Source organism: Theropithecus gelada, chromosome 5, assembly GCF_003255815.1.
Source record: "Theropithecus gelada isolate Dixy chromosome 5, Tgel_1.0, whole genome shotgun sequence".
In the NCBI taxonomy this organism is placed as follows: Eukaryota; Metazoa; Chordata; class Mammalia; order Primates; family Cercopithecidae; genus Theropithecus; species Theropithecus gelada.
This window is the reverse complement of record NC_037672.1, coordinates 91,397,607-91,421,011: the sequence shown is the minus strand read 5'-3', so window position 1 is coordinate 91,421,011 and position 23,405 is coordinate 91,397,607. Positions and strand designations below refer to the sequence as shown.

General features: G+C 34.3%; 1 protein-coding gene across 2 annotated transcripts in view; it reads right to left on the bottom strand.

Annotated features, from left to right (window-relative positions):
• FRYL (FRY like transcription coactivator) overlaps positions 1 to 23,405 on the bottom strand; it is a 285,169-nt gene that overhangs the window by 140,024 nt on the left and 121,740 nt on the right. For both annotated transcript variants that reach the window (XM_025385755.1, XM_025385754.1), the window contains one exon: positions 9,095 to 9,294. In XM_025385755.1, the coding sequence (XP_025241540.1) occupies positions 9,095 to 9,214 (120 nt within the window). In that variant the 5' untranslated portion in view covers positions 9,215 to 9,294. The remainder of the gene's footprint in view (positions 1 to 9,094; positions 9,295 to 23,405) is intronic.

Sequence of the window (23,405 nt, the reverse complement as noted above, 5' to 3'; positions counted from 1 at the left end):
GGACTTGAGCATTCATGAATTTTGGTATCCAAGGGAGGTCTTGGCACAATCCCCCATGGACACCAAGGGACAATTGTATTAGAATATTGTGTAGTCAGTTAAGTAACAGATAGACATAAATTTATAGATTGACCAGAATGTTCTCAATATATAAATTAGAGAATAACAGATAAAAGGAAAGAAAGTATGTATCTATGGCAGTTAATACATATAAATTTAAAACTCTAGGAATATATATATCATACATTAATATGTAAAGCACAATTATAAGTCATTTTTCATTACACCATTATTAACTTCATTTTCATTTTCTGAGTTTTCTACAAAGAACACAGATGACTTGTTCTCATCCTTAAACTCGAGGGTTGCTGCTGGTACTTGGTGGTATCCAGCAAATCCATTTAATTATAGAATACAATATAGCCACGAAAATTATGGTTACAGAATAAAAGTGTTTTAAAACATTAAAATAACAATATACCTCAACAAAAACCAGGAAGTATGGAGAAGTGAGGTGGTTTAATTTCCTCATTGTCAAATCTGTTTGTCAATAAACCTCTCTCTCTATGCGTGTGTGTGTTTTATGTATACATGTGTAAATGTATGCTTATGTTTATATTTAACTTTAAAGATATCTTAAGAACTATTCGCTCTGTAACAAAAACATTATCTGAATGTAAAAATTAAATCATTTTCATTTTAGTTTTATGTTCTGTTAATTTAAACAAAATTAACAATTATAACTAAATTATATCAGCTAATTGATAAACATAATTAATCAAATTAATTAAACCATTATAATTAGTTTAACTTAAAATAGCATGTATGATGTGATTCTTTTTGTCAGTCTTTCTACCTACTTGCCTCGCTGGCTGCCCCACATAGGGTTACTATATATATATTCACAAGAGATGTTTGTGATTATGTTTATAAATACATGATAGTTGGTTTTTCTGTCGAGATTTTCAGGATGATTTTCTAAACTGTCTATATCATGTATTTTAATTGAAATTTATATTAAATACATATCACAGAAAAAGTCATTCTCTGAAATAAATATATAAGAGATTTATGAAGCTTCTCTATCCAATAGTCCCCATTTTTTTCTCTCATGTATGATTAATCTTTATGAAAACAAAATCACAAATGTATTTACCATTGAAACAAAAATTCCCAATCTAACTTAAGAGAATAATGTTTGATTACACCTGAAGCCACATTACCGCTACTTTCTTAATAAGGTGAGATTTGGAGAACAACTTTAGCACTTGGGCTTCTCAGGTCAAGCACATTTGGTCAGCTATATTGTAGGACAAGACATTTATCTCTAAAATCAAACTGCACACCATTCACATGCAACATAAGGATTCTGTACAATAAACTAATATATGTTCAATTAACTAGCTCTAACACTTCAGTAAAACAGTGAGTATGTCCCATAATAAGTCCTGTAGAACACTGTTTCTAAAAGTGACTATACTGAAAAATCTGAGCTTTTTTAAAAAGGGATTTTACTGTTCTAATGTGAACTATGTATCTAAGATTGGGGGTAGGGAATACAGCAAGCAGTTTCTTTCTAACTTATTTGATTTAGTTGATCCCCTTTTTTCACTATAAATATTAAGTCTAAAGAGCTTTAATATTGTGAGGACTGCTGATTCAATTAGTTTATTACTCATGTAGCATATTTATTCAACACAGTTATAGCCAACTAGAAGAGTAAGAGAGAGTGATAAACTTTTCAGAAATACACTGTTGCCTTATATTTAACATTTATTTGTTTCATAACAAATCCATACTTCCTGAAAGATTTCTGAAGATGTGACATCCTCACAGAGCTTTTCCTGAAGCAGAAAATGGGGGTGGGCTGTTTTTTCCATAAGAACTCAGAAATGATTTTTGAATGCAAAAGGATACGTTATCATCAATTAAAAACAAACAGAAAACATGAAGAAATATACTACACTAAATATAAATTACTAATCAAAGACTTCGTATTAACTTCTTAGGTTCATTATAGTGTAGTTGAGGATGCCCTAATGCTTGCTCAAGTAGATGTACTGTCTTTCAATATGTAAGTTTTTTTTTTTTAATAAAAAAACTTTCACTTAGATTGGAGTGCAATGGCACGATCTCGGCTTACTGCAACCTCTGCCTCCTGGGTTTAAGTGATTCTTCTGCCTCACTTCCTCAGTACCTGGGATTACAGGTGCCCACTACCACGTCCAGCTAATTTTTGTATTTTTAGTAGAGATGGGGTTTCACCATGTTGGCCAGGCTGGTCTCGAACTCCTGACCTCGGGTAATCCACGCATCTCAGCCTCCCAAAGTGCTAGGGTTACAGGTGTGAGTCACCATGCCCGGCCTCAATACGTTAGTATTTTTAAAAGACAAACTATTAAAAAACGTTTATTGTCTATGTTACTCATCAAAAACAACTAAAAAGTAAAATTATTCTCTACACTAACATAAATGAATGCAAAGATGTGTATACAGCAATATGTCCTATAGCATTTCTTTAAAGCAGCCTCAAACCAAAATTGCCTATCAATAGAGACTGATTTAAAACTATATACATAATATTCGACTGTCAGAAAGAATGAGATTTATATTGGCTGATATATAATAATCTCCAATTTACATTGTTAAAATAAAAATATCTGGGTATAGAAAAAATGTGTATTTTATATATATCTCCCCTTCATTTGCACGCGTGTGTGTGTGTGTGTGTGTTTAAAGGTGATTTCATATAAGTAAAAAAAAAATAGAACAAAGAATACGAGAGGTTGGGAGGGATAGGGAAAAGACAGGCACAGAGATTTGTTAAAGAATACAAAATTACGACTAGAGTGGGGGGAATAATTTCTAGTGTTCTCTACCACTGCAGGATGACTATAGTAACAATAATACACTATATAGTTTCAAATAGCTATGGTAGGAGGAGGAGGATATTGAATGTCCCAAAACAAACAAAATGATAAACACTTGAGATATGGATATGCTAATTAGCCTGGTCTGATCACCATACGTATTACCACATCCCTATGTACTCCCATGAGATCTGCAATTATTATATGTCAATTATTTTTAAGATTAAAAATTTTTAAATGTAAAGAATAAAAAGTTTTTAAAGGTGGCAGGTGCTACAGAGATGGATAAGTAATAGACATGAAAAACTGGTAGACTAAAAACTGTTGACAGTGATTAGATGTTTTCATTATATAACCTTTAAAACTATTTCTGGCCGGGCGCGGTGGCTCAAGCCTGTAATCCCAGCACTTTGGGAGGCCGAGACGGGTGGATCACGAGGTCAGAAGATCGAGACCATCCTGGCGAACACGGTGAAACCCCGTCTCTACTAAAAAATACAAAAAACTAGCCGGGCGAGATGGCGGGCGCCTGTAGTCCCAGTTACTTGGGAGGCTGAGGCAGGAGAATGGCGTAAACCCGGGAGGCGGAGCTTGCAGTGAGCTGAGATCCGGCCACTGCACTCCAGCCCGGGCGACAGAGCGAGACTCCGTCTCAAAAAAAAAAAATAAATAAATAAAAAAATAAAACTATTTCTACTTTTTATAGTATTTTCATAATAATAAAAGTATTATATATTATATTATAGTTATAAAATATTATAATACTTTATATTATACAGTATTATAATGTATAATATTATACATTATAATAATGATTCCAAGGCTCACAATCCTGTATTTTATAATTTAATTCTACATGTAGTGCATATGTAGGATACCAACAGCAATATGTAGCTTCCAGAGAAAGCAAGATAATTTTTGGAAAAATTTTGAAACCATAACAATGACACTGAAATATTTCAGTAATCTGTAATTGGAGATGACAGGTTGAACACTTTTATAGCCAACCTTCTATCCTAAAACAGAACAGTGAAATAATTTTTATAAGGGCTAATACAAAAGAACAAAAAGGATGGGAGAGGAGGTGAAAAGCAGAGAAGATCATAACTAATTATCTCACAAAACAACGGTGACTCCTGAGTAAGCAAAGGGGAAAGTCGGCAGTCTGTTCATTCAGTCAGTCATTCACTCATTCATCCAAATTATTTACTGGGTTCACAGTATGCCAGACACTGTTCTAGGTTCTGGAGATATAGCCACAAACAAAACGGAAAATAACTCACACTCTTATAGAGCTGACAGTCTAATTAGAGAGTAAAAGTAGTGTATGTTATGTTAGACAGATTTAGGATAGGAAGTAGAAATGGGGACTGAAATTTCAGATAACATGATCATAGAGAAGATGACACTTGAGGCACAACCAGAGAGTGAGTGAGCTTGCCCCACAGAGAGCAAAGGAAAGATAACCCAATTGATGCTTTAGAACTACCCAGAAGGCTCAGGAATTGGAGAACTTGGGTACTCTGAAAGTATGGCTAAAGGTGAGGATAAAAATAAGAGGACTGGTTGAAAGATTGTTTTAAAAAGGTTGTTGAGGAAAGATTTAGACCCTCCCTTTCACCTTACCTTCAGAGGAATTGCCTTTCTTAGGAAAGGACAAAATACAACGATACTGACTGGGGCATACAATGGTTGAAGAGGTACCACACTGAAGACAGGGAGGTTAAGCAAGAATATATATACCAAGTATCAAAAACCCCAGTTATCTTCTGAGTCTAGTTCCCCAGAATGCTTGCAGCTAAAGCCTAAACTCTCCCATTCAGAGTACTGCAGGTACCTTATTTGGGGACTCTGACAAGTCCCCCAAAAAAGATCTGACACTGATGGTCCATTGATAGTAATACACAGAAGATCATAAGTCAAAAAGGCTCTTCTGTGTACACTGGACTTCCAATCAACTGTGCTTCATTCTTAAAAATATAACAAGTTAAAATAAACATGTGAGGAGAAGGTAAAACCAGCAGAAAAATGCAGTTTGGAGGAAACTGACCATACAGGGAGAAGAAACCCTTTAAAATACATATATACACACACACACACACATATACACACACACATATACATATATACACATATATACATATATGCATATATATAATATATACACATATATTATATATATATATATAATACACATATATATATACACTCTTAAAAAATAGTGAAAATTTTAAGAGTTTTTAAAATGCTGGGCCTAAATCAAAACATAAGGTCTAAATCAGAAGAAGATGGGTAAATGGCTTTTCTTCTATTTCCTTTTCTAGCCCACAGCAATCTAAAAGATTAATAGATAAACTTGGATATGCCTAGGTTATTACCAAGGACTGATCCATCTCCTTTAGGAAGAAAGGACCTAAGATACTGGACTGCATAGCCTGCAAGTTGCCATTTCAATCAATGATTGCCCTTCTTGAATCTTCCTTCTAAAATGAAAATGAAATTGTGACTAAAAATCCAAATCAGCTAATCTTTGAGTCTTTTGGCTTCCTTAATCTCCTTTTATTATGGTTTCTAATATGAGAATGAAAAAGCCAATTCTCTCATTTTAGTGGTAGATTAAATTCTTTCAGCAAAAGCCATTCACATTTGTGCTTTTTTTGAAACCTACTATCTGAGTGACCATGAGCAAGGCCAGCCTCCTTGTATCTGACAAGCCCTGGATGCTATTTTCTATAAAGTGACTGTGTAAGACTTTCATTCGAGAACCCAGAGAATCATCTTAGATGGTTGTTTATTACCTAAAAGGGTACAGAATAAATTTCAAAATAAATGAAATTCCAATAAAAGCATTTGAAGCTATATTGTAAACATTGTGACAATATTAGATTAAATGTTTTTCATTATCTAATCTTGAAGCTATGGATTCCCAATTTACCCAGACCTGGACATAAATTAAAAACAAAGCTGGCACTCTGCTCTAGATAAGAAGAAATTATCTTGGTATATACGAGTGTAAGGGGTAAAATCTGTAAAATATGATAGTGATTTGGGGGTTTTCCTGCTGTGTCAGGAAGAGTGAGCAGCAATGTCTTCTATTTGTGATGGCAGAGTAGAAACATCTACGTTCTGATTAAATCCTCACCACTATTAATCATAATTTTATAATCTCAGATTACGTAACAGATGTCTCTAAAATTAACTATTAAATAAATGAATTAGCTAATAAAATAAATGAATAGCATCAGGCTATTCTGAAAGAACTATTGGAAGCTCTGGCTAGAATAAAGACATTATTATTATTATTAGAAAAACAAAAGGCACACACCACAGCAATGCTTCTTAAGGATACATTCATTAAAATACAAATATTTAACAAAAACCCTCTACTGAGTACCCACCACCACAAGCAGTGCTGCAGATACAGAGATAAGAGAGACCTGGTTTCTGGTATCAAGTAACACACATCAGAGAAGATAAACATGTAAGCAATTAACCATAACATGATATCATCATAATCTATAAGTATGTACAAATTATTACAGTAAAATACATATTCATTTAGCTTAGGGGAGGATGACTAAGTTAGAGGGAATATATGGGAAGTTTGGAATGAGAATATATAATATGGCCAGAAGTGGTGGGTCTATAATCCCAGGACTTTGGGAGACCAAGGCAGATGAATCACTTGAGCCCAGGAGTTTGAGACCAGCTTGGGTGAGATCTCATCTCTACAAAAACACAAAAATTAGCCAGGTGTGGTGGCACATGCCTGTAGTCCCAGCAACTCAGGAGACTGGGATGGGAGGACTGCTGGAGCCTGGGAGGCAAAGGTTGCAGTAAGCCAACATTGCGCCACTGAACTCCAGCCTGGGAGACACAGCAAGACCCTGTCTCTCCAAAAAAAAAAAAAAAATATATATATATATATATTTAAATATATTATGTATATATATATATTTAAATATATTATGTATATTTATAGATATTTAAATATATTTAAATATATTATATATATTTTATATATTTACAAATAATATATTATATAAATATAATACAATACATATTATAAATAAATATATTTTTATATATTTATATAAATATTTTATATATATAAAATTTGAGAACTGGTAGGACTGTATCACATGATACTACTATAAAATATTTTATAAAAGAAAGTGTTTTTAAAATGTGCTCTGTGGCTTGAAAATTGCTGAGGACAGGTGATGGGTCCCAAGTGTTCATTATATCATAATAGTTTTATATATGTTTGACATTTTCCATAATAAATTCTTAGAGTTTTTTAAAGTTGTTCCCTTTCTTACTGTATGCTGTTTAAATTACTAGTGTAGTAATTTATCTTGTAATTCAGAGACCACTGAAAAAGAAAACTAACACTCTGTAGCTTAAGCATATTTATAATCAAATCTTATAATCATGAACTCATGCTATAGGCTTTTGCAATCCTTACTTCTAAAACAGAACTTTATATTAATAATGTATATGCTGTCTATATATATACTATATATACATTATACAATATACACAAATATATATACATTAGTACAAAAATAATTTGTTATGTGGAAAGCAATCATGGGATGATTTAAATTGAATATAAATATCTGCACAATTTTGAAATATACATTTGGCTATTATAATGTATTAGATACCAGAACACATTATTTCATAGACGCTTTCCTCAGAGTAGTTTTCTCTACTTAATCACTGGGAAGAAACTCACCTTCACAGCAATTTCAAGGCTACTTCACTAAGAAAATAAGAGCACTGACAATACCACCTTCAACTTTCTTCCTGCCCTATCCTCCCTTCTGTTGTTTCCCTCTCTCATCCTTTTAAGGAACTGTAACAGGCTGAGCAAGTATACAGGTTCTAAAGCCAATATATTATTGTGCCTAACTCCTTAGTCAGCCGTAACAAACCCTCTGAATCTCAAATTGGTGGTGAATAGCTATCCCTAATTCAGTTGTGTAAGGAGTGAGTTTCAGCTGTTACATCCTTCACCTTCCTCTTAATTACCATCATCCTACATCGAACCTACACTGTGTTCTTAGTACATCACATACTCACTTCCTTCTAGCCCAAAGAGTAACCTAAACTGTCGCCTCTATAAGGTGGCAGAGAGTTAAAGTTACTTCCTGTAGTTATATCAAGAAGGTAAAACTGTTCTGTTTTATTTCTGCTTATTTCCAAATCCAATAACCACTTCTCTCAATGTTCATTGTACTCTGCTGCTCTACATTATTGGCAATAATAATTCTATATTTTCTTTCCCTTGAAATCATCGTCTGCTCTTGTGGCTTCAATTTACACCCTCATATAGATGATACCAAAATCTGTAGTTCTAGTTACCATCTCTTGAGTTCTCAAAAAGAACTTCCAACTACCAATCAAGCAACTAATTCCATGTGGTGAGATTACCAGTATCTCAAGTTTAAGGTACACAAACGAAAAATTATTTTATCCACCTTTTGTACCCAAAGATATTCCTGTGTACTTTACCAAAGTAAATATATTATCAACTTTACTAACACTCCAGAACATCTTTAACCCTTAACTTTCACTCAAAATGCCCCCTATTTACTTGTCAAGTCCTACTAATTTTTACTTCTGTTAATTCTCTTACTTTCTTCTGTAACCTTTTCTACTTTTAATACCATAGTTCAAGATCCCTTTCATTCCAGCCTGAACTATGTACAATAGCTAAATAGTCTCTGCTCTCAATGTTTTCTCCCTCTATTGTTCAACCACCATATAATCCATCACAATAGCATTCACAGCTCTTCAGAAACTGACTCATATTTGTTTACAGTCTTTCTCTTCCTTCCTCCTCATCATAGGCTCTAATCAAATAGAGCTTCTCACATTCTCCAAGTATGTCTCACACAATACACATGTAAAAATATGTTCTCTTCTTTATTATAAGTTTGGCTGTGATCTTAGTGTTAACTCACAGTATATCCTAATTTTCCTTGATTTCCTATGTTTTATCTGTTTCTACAATTCCCACTGTTGAAGTTCCTTTTTGTTCTTTTGTGACCTGCAGTAACTTATCAAAGTGGATTCTAAAGTCGGTACAGCTTTCTATATCACCACTATCCCTTAATATTTTTTCAAGTATATTATTTCCTTTGAAAAATCTGTATTATAGTGGCTAATACAAAAGTCAAGAAAATATTTCAGATTTATAGGTCAGCTCTACTCACCAAGGGTTCAGCCATTACAACTTCAATTTTCTTTTCAGCTTGAACAGCAAATTCTGCGAAAAGGCTCTTGATGACATATTCCCCAGGTTTGACATCTGGGTCAATCGTAATGTTTGACATGATGATGTTCTTTTCTCCCCAAGTGGAATGAAAGTTGGAAGAAGCACAGTACTTATTCACTTTGCTGACCGGTGCTGAAGCTAAAAGTAAAAGAAACAAAAGAACTCCACTTTAATAATCAACTTAAGAGGCCTACCATAGCTACCCTATTTCCTTTGTAAGCTGCCTCTAACCCTCAACCAGTTCTCCCAGTCTCCTCTACCATAGTCCATTTTGTCTATTTCACTTGTCACTTTCTAACATACTAACATATTTATAATTTAATTACATATCATGTATATTATGTACTGTTTCTCTCTCCATCCTACTAATGTGAAAGTAAGAACAGGGGTTCTCTTTTTGTTTTTGTTGTTGTTGTTCACGGTAAATCCCAAGTATCTAGAACAATGCCTAACATAGATTAGGTGCACAGTATTTACTGAATGAATGAATGGATTCTAATCAGAGAGTCAAATGCAATAAAGGAAATAAAACAGATGTGAATAAATGAAACAGGAATGGGACTGGGGAACTGAAAAACAACACTACTTTGGAAAATATGCTCAGTGAAGACCTCACTGCAGAAGCTACATTTAAACTCAGGCCTAAATGATTTTTCTTTTTTCCTTTTTTTTTTTTTTTTTTGAGACGGAGTCTCGCTCTGTCGCCCAGGCTGGAGTGCAGTGGCCAGATCTCAGCTCACTGCAAGCTCCGCCTCCCGGGTTCCCGCCATTCTCCTGCCTCAGCCTCCCAAGTAGCTGGGACTACAGGCGCCCGCCACCTCGCCCGGCTAGTTTTTTGTATTTTTTAGTAGAGACGGGGTTTCACCGTGTTAGCCAGGATGGTCTCAATCTCCTGACCTTGTGATCTGCCCGTCTCGGCCTCCCAAAGTGCTGGGATTACAGGCTTGAGCCACCGCGCCCGGCCCTAAATGATTTTTAAAATGAGGGAGCAAGACAAAGCACCAGGAACAGAAAACACAAGACTAAATGTGCCTGGTTAAAAAACAGAAAGACCAGTATGGCTGGCGCTCAAGGGAAGAAGCAGAGGTGGAAGGGGATATGCGATAAGGTCAGAATCAGTAGTCAGGGAGCAAGTCACAGAAAACAATTAAGAACTTTGTAAGAAAATTAGATTTTATTCCAAATGCAATTAAAATTCAGTGGAAAGCATTAATATGGAGAGGGATAGGATCTGGCTTTCTCTTTATAAAAATCTCTCTGGCACCTCTGGAGAATGGATTGAAAGAGGAAAAACGTAGACCCAGGGAAGCCATTACAGAAATCCAGGTGAGATAATCGCAGCTTGGACTAAGAGGATGGCAACAGCACAGGAAACAAAGAAAAGTATTTAAGACTTGTCATATATTAGTGGGTTAATCAGTGAAGTGAGAGAAGGGAACTAACGATGACTCACAGCATTTTTACTTGAATCACTCAAAGGATAGTGGTGCCATTTACTCAGATGGAGATGACACGGTGCTGGCAAATAGTAAGCTGCATCAGGCTTGGCCCCAAAAGAAGACACACCACTGCATGCTGTGTGGCTTCACCTACTCTGTTCTTCTGACTGCCTGGGCAGCCTACTTGACTTCCTATATACAAGTTTTCCAGTCACCTCCATATCGATCCCATATGTTGATATGTTGATCCCATATCCTCTAACTTCAGCTTATGTTGCCTTTTTCAGCTTAGAATATTCATGGAGAATCTGCAAGTCTGTGCTTCTCCACCTCAACCTGAACTCCAGAGACTGCCCTTGAACCCCTTCCTTTAAAGAGGAAGCAGAACACAATTACTTAAATACTGACTTCCTGTGTTTGCGTCTATGTGTATATAACTATAGGATAATAAATTTGTTCTAAATACATAAATTCAAAACTTATTAAAAACTTTTTCTGTCAAATTAAAAAAAACCTAGTCTACCACATAGGTCAAAACACACAAATCTGTAAAAGTAATCTAAAGAATATCACAAACTGGTAATATTATATCTAAAATAAGTATCTTTGTATCATATCAAGTTAAAATACATTATGTACTGTATTCTAGAACTAAAATTATATAATAAAACAACTCAAAACAAAAACTCATAGTCCTCTGAACACAATGTATATTATTTTAAACAATGACCTGTTTGTTTACTCTGTTTCATGATCCAACATTGTGTATTATCAAAGAGGGAATCTGTTAACAAATGTCATTGTGGAAAAAAAGAAGAGCTCTCAAATTTTTAAAAAATTATTTTGGATCATTAAGAGTACTATAATTTAAGGTAGTGGATACAAACTATATCTTTTCCTTTAATTAAGATTCATAAGGTTTTAACAGTTACAAAGTTTCTCTAGCTTTAACTTCACAGTAAATGTAACTAAACAAGGACCTTGTAACTAACCTAGTACTTCAATTCTAAATTTTAATGAAGTAAAAACTTTTAAAATGACACTTTAGCCTTTAAACATTTTTCCTACAAAGAAAAAAACTACTTAAAATGAGTTCACAAGTAACTTGCCTTTACTGTTACTTTCTTAAAAATAAAGCATAACCAAATATTCCTAGGTATCATAATTGCATACATTAAAAAATTTGCCAATAAAGCCAAAAATTTTAGGCAAACCTTTACTTACAAGTTATCTGTCAAGATAAAAATATTTCATTTGATAACTCAAATTTTTACGGAAAAAACAAATGTTTTTGATTAAATGATTTATTTAAATTTTATTTCTTCGTAGATGTTTAATAAATGCTTGTTGAAATCATTAATATAAAAAAGTAATAATGAATGAATCTACTGATTGAAATTTCAAACTAAATTTCAAATTTTATTTTATTCAAAATAAATTATTTTTATAATCTAATATAAACAGAATGCTAAACAGATCTTTGAAATTACATTATCAAAAAATACCAAATGGCACAGGAAAGTGTTCAAAATACAGTATTAGGTGAGTAAAGATCCTAAGAGTATGTATATAAAACCAAAGTAAAATTAGACAGCAGGAAAAAATATGTGAGCATATAATAAACACACAGTTAATCACTTTTGTTTCTACACACAAAGCTGCGATGAAATCAACTAGCAAAACACCCATATCCCCAAACTGAAATAAGGACAAGGACATGAGCAAACAAGTTACAAACAATAAAATGGAGGAGTCTGGTAATATTTAATTTCATTAATATTCTAAACACAAATAAAAATCAGGTAACATTTTTCATCAAAGTTGTCCCCCTCAACTTTATATTTCGTCATAATGTTCAGCCTTAGTAAAGACATGTGAATTCTTTTCATTTTCTGCTAATAGGAGAGAAACAGGGATGATCACTCCAAGCAGAAGAAGAAAGGCTAGCTTCCATATAACTAGATTAACTTAAGTTACCTGACTGCTTGCATTAAATACCTTATAATGCTAAGTTGTAATATTTCTCTACATGCTAACCCAAAATTTTGAAAGATTTATGTAAGCCTATGAGAGAAGAAAGACATAACTGTTAAGTCTTAAGACTGCAATTCAAGCATTGAATTACAAACTGGAAAAACCTCATGTCGTATTAAACATACTTGGAATATAAATCTACTAAACTCTAACTGCTAATAATAAGAATAAACCAGGACCTGAATAATTAAAATTTGGGAATCTAAAAGTTAGCATTCCTGCTCTGTCTCTTAAAGCTCAAATAAAAACTAAATATCAGTATTTTTGGATGGCTTACGCTCTCCATAGCACTGTATTTAGTATATTTAATAAAACAATTGTCTTTTTCACGCTGATGAGACTCCTAAACCATTACAAAATAAATTTAAATTCAGTCAAAAAGAAGAGAAAAGTGAGAAGAGAAATAATGTATAATTCTTACAATTAGGTGTGTTTGAGTTCATTACAGCAGCAGATCTCAGCTTTTTTCTGACTCCATTATGCTTTTATACACAACATTCTGAATAGTAACAGCCCTCAAAATACACACTGGTTCTCAACAATTGGGGTATTTTAAAAATCCCTACAGGTAGATGTGGTCTAAAATAACCACAGTGAAGACTGTGGAAGCTGCCTCTAGCTTCCTCATCCCCAAGAAGAGGTATTTAAGGATTTAAAAAAAAAAATCTTTGGGCTACTACTTCATAGCCACAAACTTACATAGGTACATACATATTATATGCATATATTTATAAATAGATTTACATAACAGAAATTTTTACATAACATACAATTGCTTAGTATTATAATTATTATTTATACACCATATTGTCTAATAATAAAAATTTTGATGACTACCTACAAAAGAAAAAGTAGAAGGTAAAGGCTTTGGAACAAGAACAAAAGTAAAAAATATCTGTGACTTTACAATCAGATACCATCTCACACCAGTTAGAATGGCAATCATTAAAAAGTCAGGAATCAACAGATGCTAGAGAGGGTGTGGAGAAACAGGAACGCTTTCACTGCTGGTGGGACTGCAAATTAGTTCAACCATTGTGGAAGACAGTATGGCGATTCCTCAAGGATCTAGAACCAGAAATAACATTTGACCCAGCAATCTCATTACTGGGTATACCCAAAGGATTATAAATCATTCTACTATAAAGACACATGTACACGTATGTTTATTGTGGCACTGTCCACAATAGCAAAGACTTGGAACCAACCCAAATGTCCATCAATGATAGACTGGGTAAAGAAAATGTGGCACAAATACACCATGGAATACTATGCAGCCATAAAAAAGGATGTGTTCATGTCCTTTGCAGGGATATGGATGAAGTTGGAAAACATTCTCAGCAAACTAACACAAGAACAGAAAACCAAACACCGCATGTTCTCACTCATAAGTGGGAGTTGAACAATGAGAACAAAAGGACACAGGGAGGGGAACATCATACACTGGGGCCTGTTGCAGGGTGGGAGGCTAAGGGAGGGATAGCATTAGGAGAAATACCTAACATAGATGACGGGTTGATAGGTGCAGCAAACCAACATGGCATTTGAATACCTATGTAACAAACCTGCATGTTCTGCACGTGTATCCCAGAACTTAAAGTAAAATTTAAAAAAAAAAAAAAAAATCTGACTTTAAAAAGCAAACACAAAATTTTTAGTTTAGAAAGCAGCTTACCCCCCAAGTTAATTCGTCTATATCAACAAACTTCTTCTGAAGCTTATATGGAAAGGCAAATAACCCAGAACAGCCAGCACAATATTGAAGCAGAAGAAAAATGTCAGAGGACTGACAGGATGTGACTTCAAGAGTAATCAAGACAGTATGGTACTGGCTAAAGAACAGACTAACCGATCAATGGTATCGAATAGAGAGCCCAGAAACAGATCCACACAAATACTATCAACTGATCTTTGACAAGGAAGCAAAGGCAATTCAATGAAGAAATGAGACCTTGCCACAAATAGTGCTGGAACAACTAGACATCCACATGTTAAAAAAGAAAAATCTAGATACAGAACTTATACCTTCCACAAAAATTAACTGAAAATGGATCACAGATCTAGATGTGAAATGCAAAACTATTAAACCCCTAGAAGATAGGAGAAAATCTAAGTGATCTTGGGTTTGACGGGTGACTTTTTAGTCAAAACCATGATCCAGGAAAAAAAAAAGTATTAAAATGAAGCCTCGAGCTCTGCAAGACACTGTTAAGGGCATGAAAAGACAAGCCACAGATTGGGAGAAAAAAATTGCAAAATACATACTTGATATAAGACTGGTATACAAAATACATAAAGTACTCTTAAAACTCAACCACCAGAAAACAAACAACACAAGTGAAAAATGGGCACCAGATTTAATACACCTTACCAGAAGAAGACATACAGATGGCAAATAAGCATATGAAAAGATGTGCAACCTCATATGTCTTCAGGGAATTGCAAATTAAAACAACAATGATACACTACTACATGCTGATTAGAATGACTAATGTCCAAAACTGACAACACCAAATGCTGGTGAGGACACGGAGCAACAAGGACTGTCATTAATTACTGATGGGAATGCAAAATAGTACAGACACTTTAAAAGATAGTTCGGTCATTTTTTTTCAAAACTAAACATATTCTTACCACACGATCCAGGAAACATGCTCCCTGGTATCTACCCACAGGAGCTGAAGACGTATGTCCACAAAAAATCTCCACATGGATGCTTACAGCAGCTTTATTCATAACTGTTAAAACTTGGAAGCAACCAAACTGTCATTCAGTAGGTGAATGAATACACTGTGATATATTCAGACAATGAAATATCACTCAGTGCTAAAAAGAAATGAGTTATCAAGTTATGTAAAGACATGAAGGAACCTTAAGTGTATATTTCTAAGTGAAAGAAGCCAATCTGCAAAGGCTACATACTGTATGACAACAACTATATGACATTCTGGAAAAGAATCAATAAAAAGATCAATGATTACCAGGGCTTGGGAGAAGGGAGGAATGAATAGGTGGAACACGGTATTTTTAGGGCAGTGAAACTCCTCTGTAGGACAGTATATGGTAGATACATGTCATTATACATCTGTCAAAACCTACAGAATGTGCAACCCAAAGAGTTAACTGGAACGTAAACTTTAGTTAATAATAATGTTTCAATATTATTTCATCAATGGTAACAAACATACCACACTAAAAGGCAGAAATTGGGAGTGGAGGGAGGGTATATGAGAACTCACTATATTCTACTCAAGTTTTCTGTAAACCTGAAATTATGTTAAAAAATAAAGCTGATTAATTTACAAAATAAAAGCCAAAGAAAAGAATAACAAGCCTATCCTATCCCTGTCAGCCACAACCAAAGTGCCTGGGAAGAGTGAAAATAAACAACAGCTCAAGCTGGAGCTTAAAACAATAACATACTTGGATCACACTCAAAGACAGTTCACAGTTTATAAGTCAATTAAAATGAAAATGTCAAAAACACTGATTGGCTTATATGGTAGACAGATTACAAGTAGTAAACAAAAAAAGCAAAATCAGCATTGGGGAATAAGAGCAAATAGCAAATTTCAGCTTCTGGTGAGGTCAGTTGAACTGGTGTTGGTACCAGACCTTTCAACTACCTATCCAGAGGAAAACCGTACATTTGAAAGCAACTAATGTGAAGAGGAAAAAAGGAAATATAAGTAATGTGTATGCTGTGTGTGTTGAGAGTTGTAACAGAAAATATCATTTGATGTACAGATATAGCTTATCAAGAGCAGAGAGTGGGCTTTAGAAGGCAAGGATACCTCAAAATTCCTCCATGTTAGTGAAAAGCATACCAGATGCTGTTTATTTCCAATGGGAACAAAACATAATTTAATACATAAAATATTATCTTTTTAGTCTAACAAATCTATTCTTATTTCAAGTAATATGCTGGTAAATGGCTCTCTTAAAAACAAAAGAAAACAAAAGGCAGGGGAGAGGGTCCCAATTTGTAGCTTTTGCCAATATCCCTGGTATAAATATTCACACCCCAGCGGCTCTTAAGCCATTAATGGCTTAACGACTGGGTTGTAGGAATTAGATCCAGAACATTACTCCTAGTTATAGTGTATTTATGATGAAGAAACTGACTCCAAATTAAAGCTACTGTCACGTGGGAGTGGCAGCGCTGGAACACAAACTTGGGTCCTGGTTGCTAAGAACTTTCCCATCAATAACTTCATTTCTTCCATAATCACCAAATGCGGATGGATGCTTCTCTGCTTTAAAGGTCCAAATTCTTATCACACTGTTTGCTTAAAATAAACATTTCCCAAATCTAATATTTTGGTTGTATCTTCTAATTCATTTGCATAAAAAGAGCAAAAAAGTCTCCCCATTTTGATTAACTACTTACCTATATTTTAATTCTTCTTCAGTTCGCTTTATTTGTTCCATTTAAATTTGTCATCCAGTTGTAACTTACTTGAGCTACTGATACAAAATATTTTATCTTTTTTCCTCAATATTTAATCAATTCTCTTGGGTTCATTTACTGAAATTCTGTCACTGATTTACTCACTATCATAAACTAAATCCATATTCAAATATGCTTTTCTAGGCTTTCCATTCTGCTCATTAAAAATCTGTGTTTGTGTTAGTACCAGACTTTTAATTGTTACACCTTTATAATAGGTTTTATTATTTGTAGAGACAAATATTCCTATGTATTCACCATCTTCAGCTATTGTCACTCATACTTTCAAGCTTACACATACCTTCACAAACTTATTTGAAAAAAACTTGACATCTTTATATTATAAAACTTTTTGGCTTTTGACACACCTTCATTAACTCATCTTCTTTTGTGTACCTAGAGAAAAAAAATGTATACTTTCCTTCAGAGGAGAGATCTAACTCTTATTAATTCTATTCCTAAATACTTTATATTTCTATTTTGTGCAAATGAAATCATTTTCCCTCACTATCCAGTTCAATGTTTTTGCTTCTGGTTCCATTTCAATGGACAGAAAAATTATTACTTCTGCTTGTTCTTTGGACAGCTGTCCCTAAAACGTTTATTTATCCTGAACTATTCTCATTGAAAAGAGTTTCTAAACATAGAAGTCCTACGACATCTTTGGCATATGTCCAATGTTTTTTACTTGAAGTCTACTACAGAAGTATCACTTATTATAAAGCTCAAGAAAAATGACATATTGTCCAAATAATCCATTATTCACTCAGCTATAATTTCCTTTAGGTTATTATTTTCTTGTGCTTTTTTGGTAACCTTTGGGAGCTCAGCTAAGAAACTATTCTAAAAACCTAGAGATAATGAAATATTTTAAAAATGTGCATGGACCTGGGAGCCAGAAGACAAGGGCTCTAGATTTGACTTGGCTACTCATTATCGTTATAATCTTGGTCAAATTTAACCTCTTTTGCTTCCCTTCTAGCAAATTAACAAGCTGAATTACATTGCAACCATGAGTATGTGTAAGAACAAGAATGTTGTTTTCATTTTTGTTCTCCACTCCTCCCCCCATATAAATATTCACTGCCAGTGAAAAAGCTATTGTGGCTGCCTTTCTCCTTGAGCTGGAAATGGACCTGCGAATCAACATAAAATAGTCCTGTAAACACCAGAATCCTGCAGGACCTCATCTAGCAAACATACCTGGACCCAGGGACTGGGGGAGGTTGACAACTACATAGAGATGTGTAGCCCTTTTCTCTGACTGCTATGAAGCTGAGCAGAATCGAAAAAGATGGGATAAGTCCTCTGTAGCTTAGAGGGTGAGATGATGAGAAAAGACAAGAAGCAATGGGGCTCCCTCCTACTATCTTAACAGGCTGTTAACTGCTGCTAACTTAGGCTACTTTCCCTTCCATCACTCTTGGGATTGCTTCTTAAAAGACAGTAGCAGTCTGACCTACACTCAATTAGCAAACAAAGTAATATAACTGTACACCTAATGGTATCCAGCAGCCAGAGACAAAGAAAACAAATAAAATATTTAACAAACATCAGCAGCAAATAATATAGGCTTCAAAACAAACCTATTTCGATTAAAAACAGAAACTAAAGTGCTGATTTTTGCCTTGCTATTCAACACCATCCTGGAGATTGTAAGTAAATGAAATAATATTAAAAAATTAAATCACTGTTACCAACATTAAAAAAGATATGAAACTTTATTAACTAGCAATAATCACCTAGAAATAGAAATTGATTTTTAAAAAAACTTTTATTCGCAAAAATAAAATCAGTAGAAATAAATTTAATAAGAAAAGCATAGGACTTTATACAGAAGAAATGACAAGCACTTCTTAATATAAAAGATATAAAGGAAGATCTGAACATGTGGAAAGACATAGTCATAGATGGAAGGATTTATCATGTGTCAATTTTCATAAAATTAATATATTAATTAGCAAAGCTCCAACTAAAAAAAAATTTTTTTTTTTTTTTGATATGGAGTTTTGCTCTTATTGCCCAGGCTGGAGTGCAATAGCATGATCTCGGCTCACTGCAACCTCTGCCTCCCAGGATCAAGCGATTCTCCTGCCTCAGCCTCCCAAGTAGCTGGGACTACAGGCATGCACCACCATGCTGGCTAATTTTGTGTTTAGTAGAGACAGGGTTTCTCCATGTTGGTCAGGCTGATCTCGAACTGCCGACCTCAGGTGATCTGCCTACCTCGGCCTCCTAAAGTGCTGTGATTACAGGTGTGAGCAACCACGCCCGGCCATCCAACTACAATTTTGATACTATTTTGTCTAGGTTTATTGGATAAATCTATATTACAGTATACATGGAGGAATAAACACTCAAGAAAAGCCGAAAAAGTTACTTTAAAAAATACAAAGAATATTTTTTGAAATTAACTATAATCAGAACATAACTATAATCAAGACGTATCAAAACATAGTATGAGTATATCAGAACACAATATAACAATAATCAACACAGTAGATACAAGTGTAGATAAATCAGATAATTTTTTTTTAAAAAAAGGGAGAGAGAGAAAAGAGAACCCCCTGCATTACAGAGTAAGAATTCACATTGGCAAAATTAGAAGGGAAAAGATTATCTAGTAATAATGTTGAAACATTTGGCCATTCATCTAAAGAAAAAATAAATATACTATACTCAAAAACCGAAGTCCATCAGATTCCAAACCTGACTGGATAAAACAAACAAACAAAAAAACCAAAGTCCAGAGATGGACATGAAGTTAAAAATTCATTTTTCAAAACCTTAGAAAAAATTAGGAATCTTCTTATATAATCAAGGGGTGAAAAGACCTGTAGCCTAGAGAGCAAACCCAAAATTGTATATTTTTTAAAGATAAATGCATTTAACCAAATACAAATTTAAAATATTTAGGGTAAATGATACCATAAACAAGACAAAGTTGGAGAAATATTTATAATGTAGATGACAGAAAATATAGAACATTCAGAGTTCTTATAAAATAACAAGAAACAGACAACACAATAAAGAAAAGGTGCCAGAAGATATACATGAGCAATTCACATAACAGCAAGTCTAAAAAGGCAACAGGCATATGAAAAAAATGTTCAAACAGTGTACCCAGAAAATGTAAATTAAACTAGCAATGGGCTTTTATTTTATATATATATCAGATTGGCAAATATTAAAAAGAATACTTATATCACCTACTGCAGGTAAGGTACAGGGAAATGAAACATTTAACACAGCACTGACAAAAAGGAATGCCCTGTGGAAAAGGTGTTCTTAAAAGGATAAATATTCTGGTCCCTAGAACAGGGCATACATTTCTTTGATCTTCAGGCTCTCTGTGCAACCTTCTGATAATAATTTAGCTTTGTATAAGCTTATCCCACAAGGAGAGCAAAGGATGGCCTGCCAACTCTAGCATTAATATCCACTTGGCATATTTCTCACTGTAAATTAGTAAATTGGCAAACATATAAGAATTTGTCTGTCATATTGTTTATGATGATTCCACCCACAGAAAATATTTCATATATACTCTCAGCATTCTGACAATGCTAAGCTTTCTGACTTGACCCAGAACTTTGCTGCCCATCTCTGGCCATACCTTAAGTCAGAATCAAAATCTTTGGAGTGGTGCCCAGGCATGTGTATGTTTTTGAAAGCTCCCCAAGCTGATTCTAATATGCAGCCAGGGTTGTGAACTATTGCTTTACCCTATTCTTCTAAAATGGAACAGTTGGCTCTATACAATAATTTTACTTAAAGTTAATTGTGATCATTAAAAGGTTTCAAGAGCACCACAAATAAGGAAACCTGTAATTATAATACCACAAATAAGAGCCATCAAGTAGTTCTATTCCAACCATATTAAAGCCCTACACATCAAATCATGGCAATACAATGCCCTTGCACTCTCTACATAAAAACACACTACTAACCTTATCTTCAACGATATTACTAAGGCTATGTTACTGGAATCATCTTTTTATTTTCTTCCATATAGTCTCCCTATAATAAAAATCTCTCATTCAGATATTGTTCCAAAATCATTTATATCATTTAAAATAATCAGTTTATTTTAAAAAGAAAAGGATCAACTTAATGTATCAAATGTAAGTCTGTATTTGTTATGTTGTTACTATATTGCATGATAATGGATATTAATAATTCGTTCCTCATTTTTTATGAATGCCTTGACTACTTTGTGTCATATATCAATAATGTAACTGAAAATACAGCTTATAAAACAATTTACAAGATTTTCTATGACATTTACAAGTCATTACCTTCTGGGAAGAACAGGTCTGACAATTTGGAAATTCTATTCTACAGCCTTCCCCATTCAAATGAATTTCTCTTTGATTATCTTTCTGTTAAAACCCTTAAAACTTTAATCATTTAGCAAAATTTTAAAAATTGGAAAATAGCACGCTTAATGAAAACCAACTAATAGATGTAAAATTGTCAAAAATTCCATCAAACAGGCAATGTCCTGTGGTATCACACATCAACAGACTAGGAAGAATAACCAAAAAAACACGACCCGTTCTCATCCTGCAAAAGGCTAGCAAACTTGTTTTATCAATGTGACAATGCAGCTGCAGAACAGTTACTTCCAGAAAAGAAGACAAAGAGTTTGACCAGTAGTGGAATAGGCCAGAGCCCACTGATTTGAGACTCTGGCACAGGCTATGCCTATAATACGCAAGAGAGCTGGCAGGTATAATACTTAAAATATTAAGCCATCAGTACAGAGGGGCTATCAGAAGAGCTACAGCCAAAAAGATGCCTAATGACTGAATACCAGCATTGTTGGAGGTCATAAGGTATCTAATTATAGAGGCAGAAGATGGTACCTAGAGAATATGATAACAGGTAAAAAGCACCAGGGAGGTCCAGCAGAACAGCAGATGTTATCCTAGCAAACAGATGAATAATGTAAAGTTTATGAACAGGAAATATATAGGCACACAGCTAGGGAGGTAGGTTTAATCAACAAAAAGGTATGTCAGCAGAACTTCATTCTCTTCAAGATCAGAGCAGGGTTCCACATTTGAAGGAAATGGAGTACCAAAGTTTGATCAGGAAAGGTTCAGGAACGAAGAGATACCAATAATTACAGATGGAGGCTTTGACACAAGAATGGATAGCCCAGATACTACAACTGAAGAACAAAGTCAGTTCCAAATTTGTAGTGAGGTTGGGCTGATGGTAAGTCACTTGAACTAATGAACTAGGGCTGTACCAAACTCCCTATCTTAGCACAGGATAGGACCCAGGGCCTGCTATAAGACTGAGTCTATATATGAGTACTACAGCAGGTACAAACAGAGAAAGGTCATGACAGAAATGTTAATAAAATAGAGGGTCAAATGTAACAGAGATATTATTCTGGCCTGTTTGCATATTCTCAGTCACCTGACCGATTTGGATACTCTCAGTCACCTATGAATATTGTGACCACCTATGTTGGATTTTCTTGATTTTAAATCTCATTAGTAAACTATGTCTTTAGTATTTATCAATAACAGTTTTTAAAGCATGTTGTGAAACCCAAATACATAATGAGTCCGATAATCACACACTGTACTTCTCACAACACTAAATGTTTAGTCTCGAAAATGGAATGTTTCCTTTCTCAAATGAGGTGAACCTAGCTTAAGAAGTTAGAATTAAAAAAAAAAAAAAAAGATAAAGCAGGCCCATGACTCTAAATCCAATGACACTTGGAGCTAGAAATCCCACTTTTCAGGGACCATCATGAAAAGTTCACATTGTTTACTAAACAGTACAATGAGCTGGCTTTCTTGTCGAGGATCTAGTTCTCAAAGCGGACACATTTATCTGAGGGATGATAAGAGTATTCTGACAATAAGCAACAGGTGACTCTTTTCCACTATGACCAACATTAACTCTCAACAGATACACTTCTGAAACTGATGTCAATGAAAATGTAAATGACCCTACAAAATTAGTTGTGCAAACAGCTAGTTAAAAATCTCCTTTACCTCCTGTACCTAACCCAAGTCCTATTTTTCCTACCTCTTAAATATTTCCCATAACTATGATGAGCTAATATTTCGTAAAGTGCTTAGAAGAGTACCTACGCATGTCGTGGGTATTATATATTTGTTTGCTAAATAAATAACATTTCTTCCATTTGTTCAACCTTTATCTCACATGTGGTCTATTTCAATAGCATCCTAACTTGTCTCCTGGCACCACCCCAAAGACAGAAACTTGATGAAATCACCCCAATCACTGTCGCAAAGTCCATCAATGGTTACCCATTTATTTTAGGATTAAGACCAAAA